General features: G+C 40.3%; 1 protein-coding gene across 1 annotated transcript in view; it reads right to left on the bottom strand.

The window, feature by feature from the left end:
• Positions 1-12,698, bottom strand: part of LOC311243196 (1,4-alpha-glucan-branching enzyme-like) — a 288,129-nt gene that overhangs the window by 238,971 nt on the left and 36,460 nt on the right. The window contains exon 2 of the mRNA XM_084332329.1: positions 8,060-8,229. Coding sequence (XP_084188455.1) covers positions 8,060-8,229 — 170 coding nt within the window. The remainder of the gene's footprint in view (positions 1-8,059; positions 8,230-12,698) is intronic.

The raw sequence follows: 12,698 nt of genomic DNA, 5'->3' as shown, positions 1-12,698 counted from the left end.
GGAAATGGGCAAAGACACAGCTCGTCATGCTATTGGGCGCACATGTCACATGACCAGAAACGTCTGCCAGAAATGCGGCTACCTTTGGTATAGACGCGGGCTGGGGATGTGTCGGAGGAAGCATGCGATAGTCTCCACCCTCCCGGACCGACGGTAGGGGGGGGTAGAGTGCGCACCGACCAGGAAGGGGATTGGGAATTGGCATAACGACTAACATTGGGATGGGAGAAAAACAGAAAGAGGAAAAAGATAAAAAAAGAATAATAATAATAATAACCTATGATTTTATTTCAAACAAAAATGCTTAAACAATAATGTTAGTGATAGAAAGGAAGTCATTTTGTGCAAAATGGAAAGCTTGCCAATGTTCATGAGGCAGAATTAATACAATAGCCGATAATACATGGACCGCGTGGGGAACTAAAGTGACGTCAGACTACACCTCCCTATAGCGCCGTGATAATGATAAAGAAAAAGAACCCCAGAAACTCAGAAGAAAAACAACAGTCGAGATTCACAAACCCGAAATTACCTTGGAAAGTGGAGACCAGGGGGACTCCAGTCCAGCGCAAACAGACAGGGCGCGCTCTTGGAACTACTTTTTAGGGGCTGATGAAATAACTACTAAAATATTAACAAACATTCCCACAGTCAAAAGAAACCCCCTCAGTATGCAAGTTTATCCTGTGTAATCAATATTTACAACGTCTCCTGCTCCCAAGACGTCTGATCAAACGGACTGATAAACCTTTTCACGGCGGCGTTCTCCACTTCGCTCCCGGTTTCTTTTGGCCTTTTTGTGTTCAAGCAAACAGAAACTTCAAATATCTTATTCAACTCACCGTGAAGATATGCAACCTTAAGGTTTGCAATGAAATCTCTATTCCCGTTGGTCCCGACACAGAAGGTAATTTCACGTAAAGTCTCTTTTGAAGGTTATTTTCCATTTTGGTTATTTTCCTATACATTTTTGTTGTGTTTTTTACTTTGGAACTGGATTGTGGAAAGTGGTGCATGTCACCATCTAAAACATTCCTCTTCAAACATATACTAACATGTACAGTATATGTTTATAGAGAGTTTTGCAGGCAAGTAGCAATATAACTCAAAAGTTACCTTTGGGAATCATCGTTATGCATTACAGTAGAGCCGTCTTGACTGAATCAACTCATGCTGGAGACACACTACAGGACTTTTTAGAACGCTAACAATAAAAAGACAATGCACTATACATGGCTAACGACAGGCTTTCACTGGAGAATATATTATTTCTATTTATTTTTGGAAAGGGGAACAGCACCCAAATTAATACTTCAAAATGTGTTATTTCCATGGCCCAGGAAAGTTCAATCAATATTTGTCTCTCTCATTAAGTCAGAAACCAGAGAAGTAAGACTCAAACTTGTGATGTGATCAGGTATAAAGTATGGAACCGCGTCATTGAATGGAAGACTGTACATCTTGATACTGTAGGAGCCACTGAACACAGAACAGTAAAAGCTACTGCTCTGCTACTGGTTTACAATATAAAAAAAAAAAAAAATTAAACAATGAATGAGATACTGATTTTGAAGACCCAAAATGTGTTTGTTTGAGTTTGTATACCTAAATCAGCTTTATTCTATGGTAGCATTGTCTGGAACAGAACATGAATCTGTATACACAGAGCATTGCCCTGAGTGTTCTCAGTGTTACATCTACATATTTCACATATAACAAATTCCCCAACTAATTTGTTTATGGAGCAGCTCCAGATTCCAGATGACATCACAAGTCTCAGCACTCTAGTTATTTGGATTAAGGAGAGACGTACACCCAAGGAATAACATGTATGAATTCTTAAATTGGGCGTAGATCCCTTTAATATTTAAAGATATACTTAATCATGCAGCTTGCATTCATTTGCAGGACTATTACTGTATGTACTACTATCTGTATCCTATGACCCTCCCTTGACTTAGGCTGGGGACACCCTACACCAGAGACACGACTGTATGCAAGATAAGATAAGATATTCCTTTATTGATCCCCTTGGGGAAATTCAGGCATCATAGCAACAGGGGGAGGGGTTACAGGTACAGGTACAGGCATGCTAGAAGATGTAAATATAGGCAATAAACTATAGTAAAGATAAAAATAAGCAGTGTAAACAATATAATTAACTCTGAATATAAGAATATGAGCAAGTAAACCGTTATCAAAATGTGCAGATGAGGGACTGTATGCCCCATCAGTTATGTTACAATAAATATGGTCAATAACACTGAATAGAATATATACTATGAGTAAGTAAAGTATACACAGGTGCAGTATACATAAGGTATCCTCCTGGCATGATATACATCATACTTTATACATTGTAGTCCGTGCAGTTTAGGTGAGAGTCAGACACACTTAGTGATCAGACATTCCTAGTAGTTCTCCAGTTCTACTGCCGTTAGTTCTCCGGCTGCTGGCAGCGGTCCCTGCCCACTGTTGTAGAGACTGATGGCCGCTGGTACGAAGGACTGACTGAGGCGGTTAGTATAATGAGGAGATGGAGCACTAGTAGTTATTAAATGGAGAAATCTGTAACACTAAAGATGGCAGCAACAAATAAACTACTTGCTACTAAACAAATACATTCAGAGACATTAATTAGAGGACCGTACCAGTAAAATTGTTTTACTTCTACTGGAGATTACTCAAGATTGCCCTGTTTTTAACAAATGTAGGTGTATCGGGGTGTGTTTTAGCTGACATCAGCTTACCTTACTAAATGTCATTCAAACTTCAACGCCATTGATGTTAAAAAGGGGTGGGAAATACTCCACAAGACTTGAAGGTTGTAACTCTGAAGCCTTCTGAAAACCACTGTGTCATTATTATTTTTGCTACACTGTGTAAAGAAATTGCTCATTTGAATAGCTTGTAGTTAGTAGAATGGCAGTGTGAAAGGTAGGCTGAGATCTACCAAAACATACTTGAACATGAAATATGTTAAAGACGGGGGCAATCTCTCTTGACCTCTTAAGCCTGAAGCCCTATTTTCTGAAAATCCGCCTAAAATACATACCTAAGTAAATGGAAGATTGCTCCACTTATACAAGGTCCATTAGCATGTTCTTGGTATCTAGGGAACTCAGTGAATGTGTCTATTACTAGGCTTGCTTAAATTGTGATGAAACAAAAAGGAGAATATGAATTATGATTTTCTTTGCATCTTTGACAGTGAATAACACCATGCTAAAAATTACCAGACATAACTGCCACTGAGCTCGTTCAGTACCTTCTTGAGATCACGTGTACAAAAAATCTAAGGAAATTAATAAAGGGAAGATGATTAAACAAAAGGTTTTGTAGATACAGTACTGAATTCTGCCATCCGGACCCATGCCATTTGAAATATTATTATAGAATATGAGGTCTATAAATGACCTTATTATAGCCAACTTGCACAGCTATGGATCGGGCCAAATCTACTCTTTCCAATGGCAGAGTTCAATTTGGATTTAGTATCACCAGGCGTCAGTCCACCATGAAAGCCTATGGTTAATTATGAAGAAATATGGAATCCCAGAGAAGATTGTCCAGATAGTGAAAATATTCTATGAAGACTTCCAGTGTGCAGTAGAAGACCAAGGATTATGCAAGTGGTTTAACATCAACAGTGGTGTCAAACAAGGATGCAACATGTCAGGTTTTTTATTCTTAATGATCATGGATTGGATAATGAGAATAACAGTTGGACAAGGTGAGAATGGAATTAGATGGAAGTTGACATCAAAACTTGACTATCTGGATTTTGCAGATGATGTAGCATAATACTCTCCTCTACCAAACACCAAATCCAGGAAAAAACGACAAGAATGGAGAGAGAAGCCAGATGGGTGGGACTCAAGATTAACACCGGAAAGACAAAAACCATGAGAATTAATGCAAGAAACCATGACAAAATCAACATCAACGACCAAGAGATTGAGGATGTAGACCAATTCACATACTTGGGAGCCACAGTCTGTAAAGAGGGAGGAGGTATGAACGACCTAAAGAACAGACTCTCCAAAGCAAGAGGTGCATTCATCAAACTCAAAAAGATCTGGTACTCCAACAGCATCTCAAGAAGAACAAAGCTGAGATTGTACAAAACACTGGTTGTGCCAGTCTCCGACTGTATGGATGTGAAACATGGAAGATGAACAAGGGAGACAACAAATCAGTCGACGTGTTCCATAACAGATGCCTCAGAAAAATCCTCAGAATCCAGTGACAAGACCGCATCAGCACCGTAGAGCTACTAGAAAGAGCCGACATGAAGCTGTTGAGCAAGGAAGTGAAGTGGCGAAGATGGAAGATAGGACACATACTGAGGCAAAATCACAACAACGACTGCAACATAGCAATGACTTGGGCACCAGAAGGGAAAAGAAGAAAAGGAAGACCAAAGACTACCTGGAGACATTTCCAAGGTGTTTCACTATGTTTGCAGGGCTGTAGGGATGGGTACCGAATTCGGTACTTTTGAGGTAACGAACCGATACACGTCGGTACTACCGAGTATCGAATCAAGTGAGAAACCGGAAAAGAAATTAAAAAAAAAAATTAAAAAAAAAATTTACTTTTTTTTTTTCATGTCAACGTTCACACGCACAATATATGCTTACCTAGGATTTTACTTGATTCAACAACAAAGCAGTCGGAGCAATGACAAGCCGAAAACTGTCGAAATTGTAGTTATTTGAAGTTTAGATTATTTTTTTTACGACTGAGGTAGGTAAATAAAATTTCTTGAGACTAAAGTACCGAAAAAAGGTACCGTTGGGTACCGGTATCGATTCACAGGTACCGGTATCGGTTCAAATGTGAAAGGTACCCATCCCTACAGGGCTGTGTGTGTGTTCTGTATTATAGCTGTGGAGACAATGGTGTGGCTCATTTGACAGACGCTACTTGTAGTGCAACATGGGACATTTATTTTTGTTTCTACACACTGTAGTTTATTACATGCTAAACATTGCACATTTCCAAGATAATCCAGTCTTTTTTCATAGATTATGAGATAAAACGTATGTGCAATAAGCCTGAATCGTTCTGGTTGATTCCCTGAAACCCCAAATCAAAAAGGTATATACCATGTACATCTGTAAATTCACAAAATCATCAAGGGGGGGGGGGGGGGGGGGGGGGGGGGGTCGTTTTAACTCAAAACTGTGATCGTGTTTGCCGAGCATGTTTTACGTCCGGTGAAACACAGAACTGTGATCGTTAGAAAAACACGTTTCAGGTTCGGTAGCCAGAAGGTATTCCAAAAAGAATAATTCCAAGTGATCGCATCGCCATCGCGATTACCAGTGTATACGTCTATACACGTTTCAATGGTAAAATACTCTTAGGCAACGGAATTTCGAGACGATCAATGTGCATCTCTGTTTAAGCAGGAGGAGGAGCTCCTACGGAAAAAAAATTAAAAAGGTAACCATGTATGCCAATGCAATTCCAGTTCAGACAGATGATACTGCCACCTGGTGATATTCGGTCGGCATTGCAATTCCAATTTATACAAACGACCCAGGGATGGCTAGAATGACCCGGATGATGATTTTTAGAGGAAAAAGTTCAAAGGATCTAAAAACGTAATATTACGCGTTTGGCGCCCAACGGTTGGCGAGCAAACACGTAATATTACGTGATTGGCCGTGAATGAGTTAAGCGACGGCTGCTAATTCAAAATGGCGGATCTCCGTGATCAAAACAACACTAACTAATCTCACTAACACTTTAACCTTTTGGTAAACAAACGTATTGCTGAAAATATACACTACGACTGCTGTTGTGACATGGTTAGGATGTTTACTCTTGAATAAGTTTGAAAAAAAAAAACTATAATTATGTCAGACAGTCTAGAGAGAATGATTTATGACGTGATGTCATTTGCGGTCCGGTACCGGTCTCTTTTTATAATTAATCACCATCTCTGCTAAAAAGCTGGGAATCGTGCAGTGAGTGGTTGCCGTGGTAACTAAGGACTAGGCATGCGTAGGAACTGGTCTAAGTGGAGTGGAAAAAAGGCATTTCTTTATCACAAAATGTTTCCTTTTTGACCAAATTAAAGCTGCAGTGGGCGACTTTGGAGAAATTAGCGAGAGTGAGTTTACCTGCCCAGCAGAAATAGAGCAAGCTCTATCTCTCCATGTACATGTGACAAAGCTTTTCCACACACCCCCAGAGGCACCAGCAGCTTTAAGCAAATACATTTTTCATAATAATAAAGAATATCTCCCAGCCTCTGATTGGCAGGTGGTTTTACACACCATGTGTACTGTTTGACGAGGAACGCGTGGCGGTCTTAGTCTTCTGATGTGAAACTAAAAACAACAGCTCGCTGCATCAATAACCAATCAGATGTTTGGTGTTATTGCAAGATTGCTGGAAAAACCTGTGGAAACTTTATTTTTTGCGAGTGCATGGAAACTCATTGGGCGCCAAAAACGAGTTCTCATTTTTAGATCGTTTGATCTTTTTCCTTTGACCCCCATTCTAAACACTCGCTCGGAGCTGCCTGTGTCTCCCTGGCAGAGCTGCCTACGTTAAAATTGCAATGGCGATCGAATCCCGCCAGGTGGCAGTATCGCCTACCTTTTGAACAGGGGATATCAGTTGTCTTAGAGTACCGAGTTACCTCCGGCTGCTTCCCCCTCAAAGTGGATCAGGACATAGCAATCGGTCGGAGATTTGATGCCTCAAACCTATCGTTTCCCGTATGATAGCCATGCCCAATATACACGAGTAATTGCAATCGCGATGGGACGACTGGGATTTATTCATTTTGGAGTACCTTCTGACTGAGGTAAGGTCTATTTTAGGTAACCTGCTGGTATTTTTTTAACCTAAAACATGCTTTTGTACAGATCAGTGTCGTATTTTACCGGACCTAAAACATGCTTTTGGTAACGATCGCAGTTTCGAGGTAAAACAACCCCCCCCCCTTCATGAATTTTGTGAAGACACATATATATACCTTTGATTTGGAAATATTTGGAGTTTCAGGCGAGCAACCCGAACGATTTGGGCATAATGCATATAACACGTCATATCTCGCAATCTAGGAAAAAAGATTTGTGAGTTTCATCAATATTGTGCCGTCTCACTGTCAAATGTGCAAAATCGCTAGCTCAATGCTAATCAGCTAAATAATGCAGTTCACCGAGTCATGCTAGCTCAATGCTAAAGCCCAAATTGGTAAGTAATTTTTTTTTTTATTATTATATAAGTAATATTAATTTGTCACACACCCACACACATGCGATGGGCGACCCACAGGAACACACACACATGCACTGAGTCGCTGACTAAATGTTCTCTGCACCTCCCATCGCATGTATGCGTGTTTGTTATGTAATGTATGACAGATTCAGACACAGATAACTCCCCGTTCAAAAAGATACAGGAGGGGTCTCATTAGTCCCCTGTTGTGAAGATAGTGGCAGATAGAGTGAGCAGTCTTCTCTTTAGACAGACTGACTATACGACAACAAGTCAACAAAGGATAGCAGTCACAGGTAGTAGTGCATAATTGTAATAATAAAATCATAATTGTGCAAATAAATACAACCTGCATGAAGGACATCTTCGGACCTAGTTTTCGCTTATTTGAAGTGAGTACCATGTAGACTCAACCACGCACAAAAATCTCATGGAATGTACACGTCATTTAGTTTGCATGTAGACTCAAACCACTACCACAGGTGCTTATTCCAAGAGATTGCACTCAGTGCGCGTGGTCGAGTCTCGTCGGTCCCTCGAAATCCTAATGGTGTATATCGTTAACACAAAATCATAGTTGTGAATATGACTGCGATATCAGACATAAGCTTATGATAAAAACTCACTGAGCATAAAAAAAAAGAAAGCCTAAAATCAACAATAAAAACAGCAACAGAAGAAATCCTTAGTAGACCAAGACCCTAATGAGAGATTAGTGGACTAATCAACTGGGAGAGGGCAGCTCCTACATTACGGTGACATACAGTAATGGTGTGGAGCAGACGGTGTTCCTCAGGCATGTGAGCGGACTACTTACTGAATTCCCCCGTGAGGAAGAGCGCCTCTGCAGCGGGGGCCCACTCCTGGAAGAACAGGCTGTCGTCAGGCAGCCGCTGGACACCGAAGCTTCTGTAGCCGCGTGTGAACTGGTCATATCCGCCTTCTGTCTCCTCCAGGAAGGCGAGCTGCTTCTGCAGCAGCCCATATCTTCAAAAAAGAAGATGGAGAAAAAAATACATGAAAGGGGGGAGAAATCGACCCCGAAACGGAATGTACAAGGTGGCGTTCGAATGATCTTGGATATCACAAGATCCACACACACACAGACAAGTTGTCTCTCCGAGATGGAAATCAAGAGCGTCAATACTTTTTACTTTGGAGTTTTTTTTAGTCTGTTGACACCGAATTAGTCACCAGATTTGTAGGGTCTAGTGATTTTTTGTTTGAGCTATCGCATTCAAATGAGTTTATTTAAAAGTAGGGCTTACAGCTCTGAATCAGAAAATGTACCCATATCCTGGTAAAAATCACAGTGGGTACCTTCATAGTGTCCTACTCCTAGGTTCTACTACTCTAGGATCTGCCTCATGACTACATCACAAGTCTTTTCTCTCCGGCGTTCGGCTTAAAGGGGAACTATTTTACTATTTCTTTCACTATTTGGGCACTTTTACACAATTCCTGTGAGTTTATGGAACACCTCTGTAATTTTTTATTTTTTTTTTAATTCATTGTTTTGTATTTCTAATCAAGTCCTCAAAAACAGCATTTTTCTACCTCAAGATCTTAAGCCGTTTTGAGCCTGGGCTCCAACCACGGTGGGAACTGTGTGGAGTGTGTGTGAGTCTCATGCAGCCGAGTCTCTCTGACATCACAAATCAGCACATTTTCAGATGACTCAGTTCAGTGAGGGTGAATATTGTGAGAGGAGAATTGGAAGAATGCGCCAATATGAGAATTAGAGACATAGATCATCTTATTAATATAAGTCCACATAGCTAGGAAACAATGCTAAACACTGAAAAGGCCATTTATAAGATAGTTCCCCTTTAAGGAGAGACTCCTTAATGATCTTGATGAATTTGAAACTGAGCAATATTATTGACTGTACAATACTATAGAAATATTATTGTAAAATATTACAGAAATAACATACATGTTTTTGGCCAACAGCTAGGCTAGCCGGTCTTTATCAGCTTCCATTCATTTGTGTTAAGCTAGGCTAGCTTGTAGCCGGATAGCTTTCTACTGAACACACAGAGAGGAAATTGGTATCCATCTTCTTGTCTGACTCTGGAGAAGACGGTAAGCGCATTTCCCATTATGTTGGTGTGTTTCTTTAAGTGTTTGCATATAAACTATTTCATGATCCACATTGAAAATCCACCTCTTACAACTTTCCCTTCTCCCTACACTTGATCCTTAGTTTTTCCTTGCTACTAGTAAAAACAGCCATCTCGTTCTCTTGCCCTTCTACTAGGCTACTGTACTTGCTGATGGTAAGACAAATATGCACCCCTGTTGTTCACCAATTGTACAGTTGTACACATTATACATTTTGGCCATACAGTAGAATTCACTATAATATTGCATTATATGTACAGCATCACCCCATCATCCTATTCACATTCTAGTCCGACTATGGAAAATGTTAATACGGGATCAGGTCCCTCCAGGAAATGTGACCATGGTGCATATCCTCCACTGTATTATTTTTGTTACTTTAAAATTGGGAAGAATGGACTACGGTCACTACTAAGCAATTTATCTCACTTAAGTTCCCACAGCCAGCTGATGTCCATATCACATTCCCCCGGTGCAGCGAGCCTTTCCCAGCCAGCTGAGTTAAGTGCGCTCTCTCCCCTACAGCCCTGCAGCCAAGCTCAGACTGGCCTGGGAATGCCCTGGGGCTAGAGATGATGGGCGGGAGCAAGATTTCTCAGCAGCTGTGCCTTGTGTTAAGCATGGAGGATACAGACACTGCTATGTCTTGTGTTAAGCATTGAGGATACATACACTGCCGTCTTGTGTTAAACATGGAGGATACGGACACTGCTATGTCTTGTGTTAAGCATGGAGGATACAGACACTGCTGTCTTGTGTTAATCATGGAGGATACAGACACTGCTGTCTTGTGTTAATCATGGAGGATACAGACACTGCTGTCTTGTGTTAATCATGGAGGATACAGACACTGCTGTCTTGTGTTAAACATGGAGGATACGGACACTGCTGTCTTGTGTTAAACATGCAACATTCACTTTAGTAAAACTTCAGTCAAAATCAGCAGTCTTACCTCTATATAAAGTCCTCTACTAGTGACATAAAGTCCTCTTAACTAAATAGAATTTCCAAAATGATAAACAAAATGTGAAACATTTAACTCATTTTAAGTCACATTAATAACAAAGGGCATTTTGAGTTTCATATACTATTGAAACAAGGATTTTCTTAGCTTTCTAAAGACATCACGTCATCTTTGTAGCCAAAATAAACAAGACATGTGACTGAACTGTGTAAAGAAAAGTGTCCCAGTTGTGTAGCCTTTTTGACTTTACATGCCTATATTAAACATTTAATGTTTTCAGAACTGTGCAAAAATATATATATCATGTGTCCCATTTCACTTGTTATATTTCCACATTTTAGTGTTCTTCAGTTCTTTTTTTTTACTGTGCAGAAAAAAAGAAAAGGATCAAGTGTCCCATTTCACTTGTTATATTCCCACATTTGAGTGTTATTCAGTTCTTTTTTTTCATTCAGTGTGAGAAATCCAGTCTCTTTTGAGCTTTAACAAGTACATCAAAGTCAGGTTGAATGTCTGAGGTGGAGATGCGAAGCACAGCTGACAGATGTGAGAGAGGATCTGTACCTGGATTTGGTAAACTTCATGACTGAGAATGTCTGTTCACATAATGTATGTGGATCCAAAGAGAACCAACATCTTCTGAGCATGTCTCCTCATGTTTGGAAAGTTCTCTTCCTTGAGAGCAGAGTAGAACTCTAGCAGTGATGCTGACTTAAAGTGCTCTTTCAGTAGTGAATCAGACTGCAGGTCAATGAGTTCAAGCTGAACATCAGTGGGTACACTATCAACACTGCAGGTAAAGGGAGAGGAAACCAGCTGCATTTCATCCTCAACCTTTTTGAAATCTTGAAAACGCCTTGAAAATTCATCATGCAGTGCTCCCAACATGGATGAGTACCTGTGCCGGTGATCAGCTGATGGTTTGACTTCTTTCAGGGTTTTCATGTGTTCGAGATTGTTGCTGCCTAGTTGCCTTGAAATTAATTGCAACATTGTCATGAAGGCTTTCACATGGCTATGCATTTCATGAGCAAAAATGCCCTTGCCCTGCAGACCTGTGAATCGATACCGGTACCCAACGGTACCTTTTTTCTGTACTTTAGTCTACCTAGTCTAATCTACCTACCTCAGTTGTAAAAAAAAAAAAAAAAATCCAAACTTCAAATAACCACACTTTTGACCGTTTTCGGCTTGCCATTGGCCCGACTGCTTTGTTGTTGAATCAAGTAAAATCCTAGGTATGCGTATATTGTGTGTGTGAACGTTGACATAAAGAAAAAAAAAGAAAAAATGTAAAGCAAAAAACATCATCAACTACGGCAACTTAGGATGCTCAAACTCAAACCTATTACATCACGCTCTCTCTCTCTACGTTGTCAAACATGTACACTAATGTTAAAACCTGTTAGCATACGCCGTCCCTCATATGGGATGTTTTTAGGACGATTTGCCCACTGGCACTTTGGCGACCCCTAGTGGCTCGGGTGTGCATATTATGTAATACAATATATATATATCGAATTGAAGGCTTATTTGTGGCCTGTCGATAGCGACAAAATCCGTTCAGCGGTTCTAGAGTTACATGCCGGTATTTGCGGCTTGTGCAAAGTACACGGTATTGCGCAAAATACCACTCCCGACTCTTGGCGCAGTAGTTCCGTCAATCTAGATCCGATCCGAGTGTGGCTTTCCAATGATACCCCACGTGCATGTATGAATCTAAAAAACAAAAACAAAAAAAAAACAGGCAGAGAAAAACGGCAGAATGAATTGAAGTCTGAGAGAAAATTGAGTTTTTCTTTTGTACACAGTTTACCAAAATCACTCCTAATCACTCATTTGTGAATGGATCTTTATGAAAATTGGATATGTACTACATAAGGCTTCAGGCTATGGGTCCGTATGGATTTGTAAGCCATACTACCTCTGGACTACTAACTACTACAGAAAAACTTGAGTAACAAGTTCTTCTACAACTCAAGTTTAGACCTATGTTACTCTATTACGTTAGCACTACAAGTGAATTTTTTTTCTGGAATCAGAAACTTCTGAATCATCTTTCAAAAGAGAGCTCATGGCATGTGCTATAAGTATAAAGTATGTTGTTTTGGTTTGCAAAAAAAGTATGCAGTCCTCAAATGAAAACTAAAATGGCCAGGAGACTCATTGCAGGTTAAGAAGTTAAAGTTATGTTGGAGTTGTGTGTTCAGAGTTGTTTTGAGGGAAAGAAACAAAGGTTATCCTATAACCCTAGTTATATAGCGAGCGCTCTGCTCTATATTGGGACATTCCCTATCACCTATTGTGATCTTGAAAACGTTCTGCCACGGTCTACACCTGTCCGGCCACGCCCACATCCGCCCATGTA

This window comes from Notolepis coatsorum (genome assembly GCF_963971535.1).
Source record: "Notolepis coatsorum genome assembly, chromosome: 1".
Classification (NCBI taxonomy): Eukaryota; Metazoa; Chordata; class Actinopteri; order Aulopiformes; family Paralepididae; genus Notolepis; species Notolepis coatsorum.
Note: the sequence above shows the minus strand (reverse complement) of the source record. Positions and strands in the feature narration are given on the sequence as shown.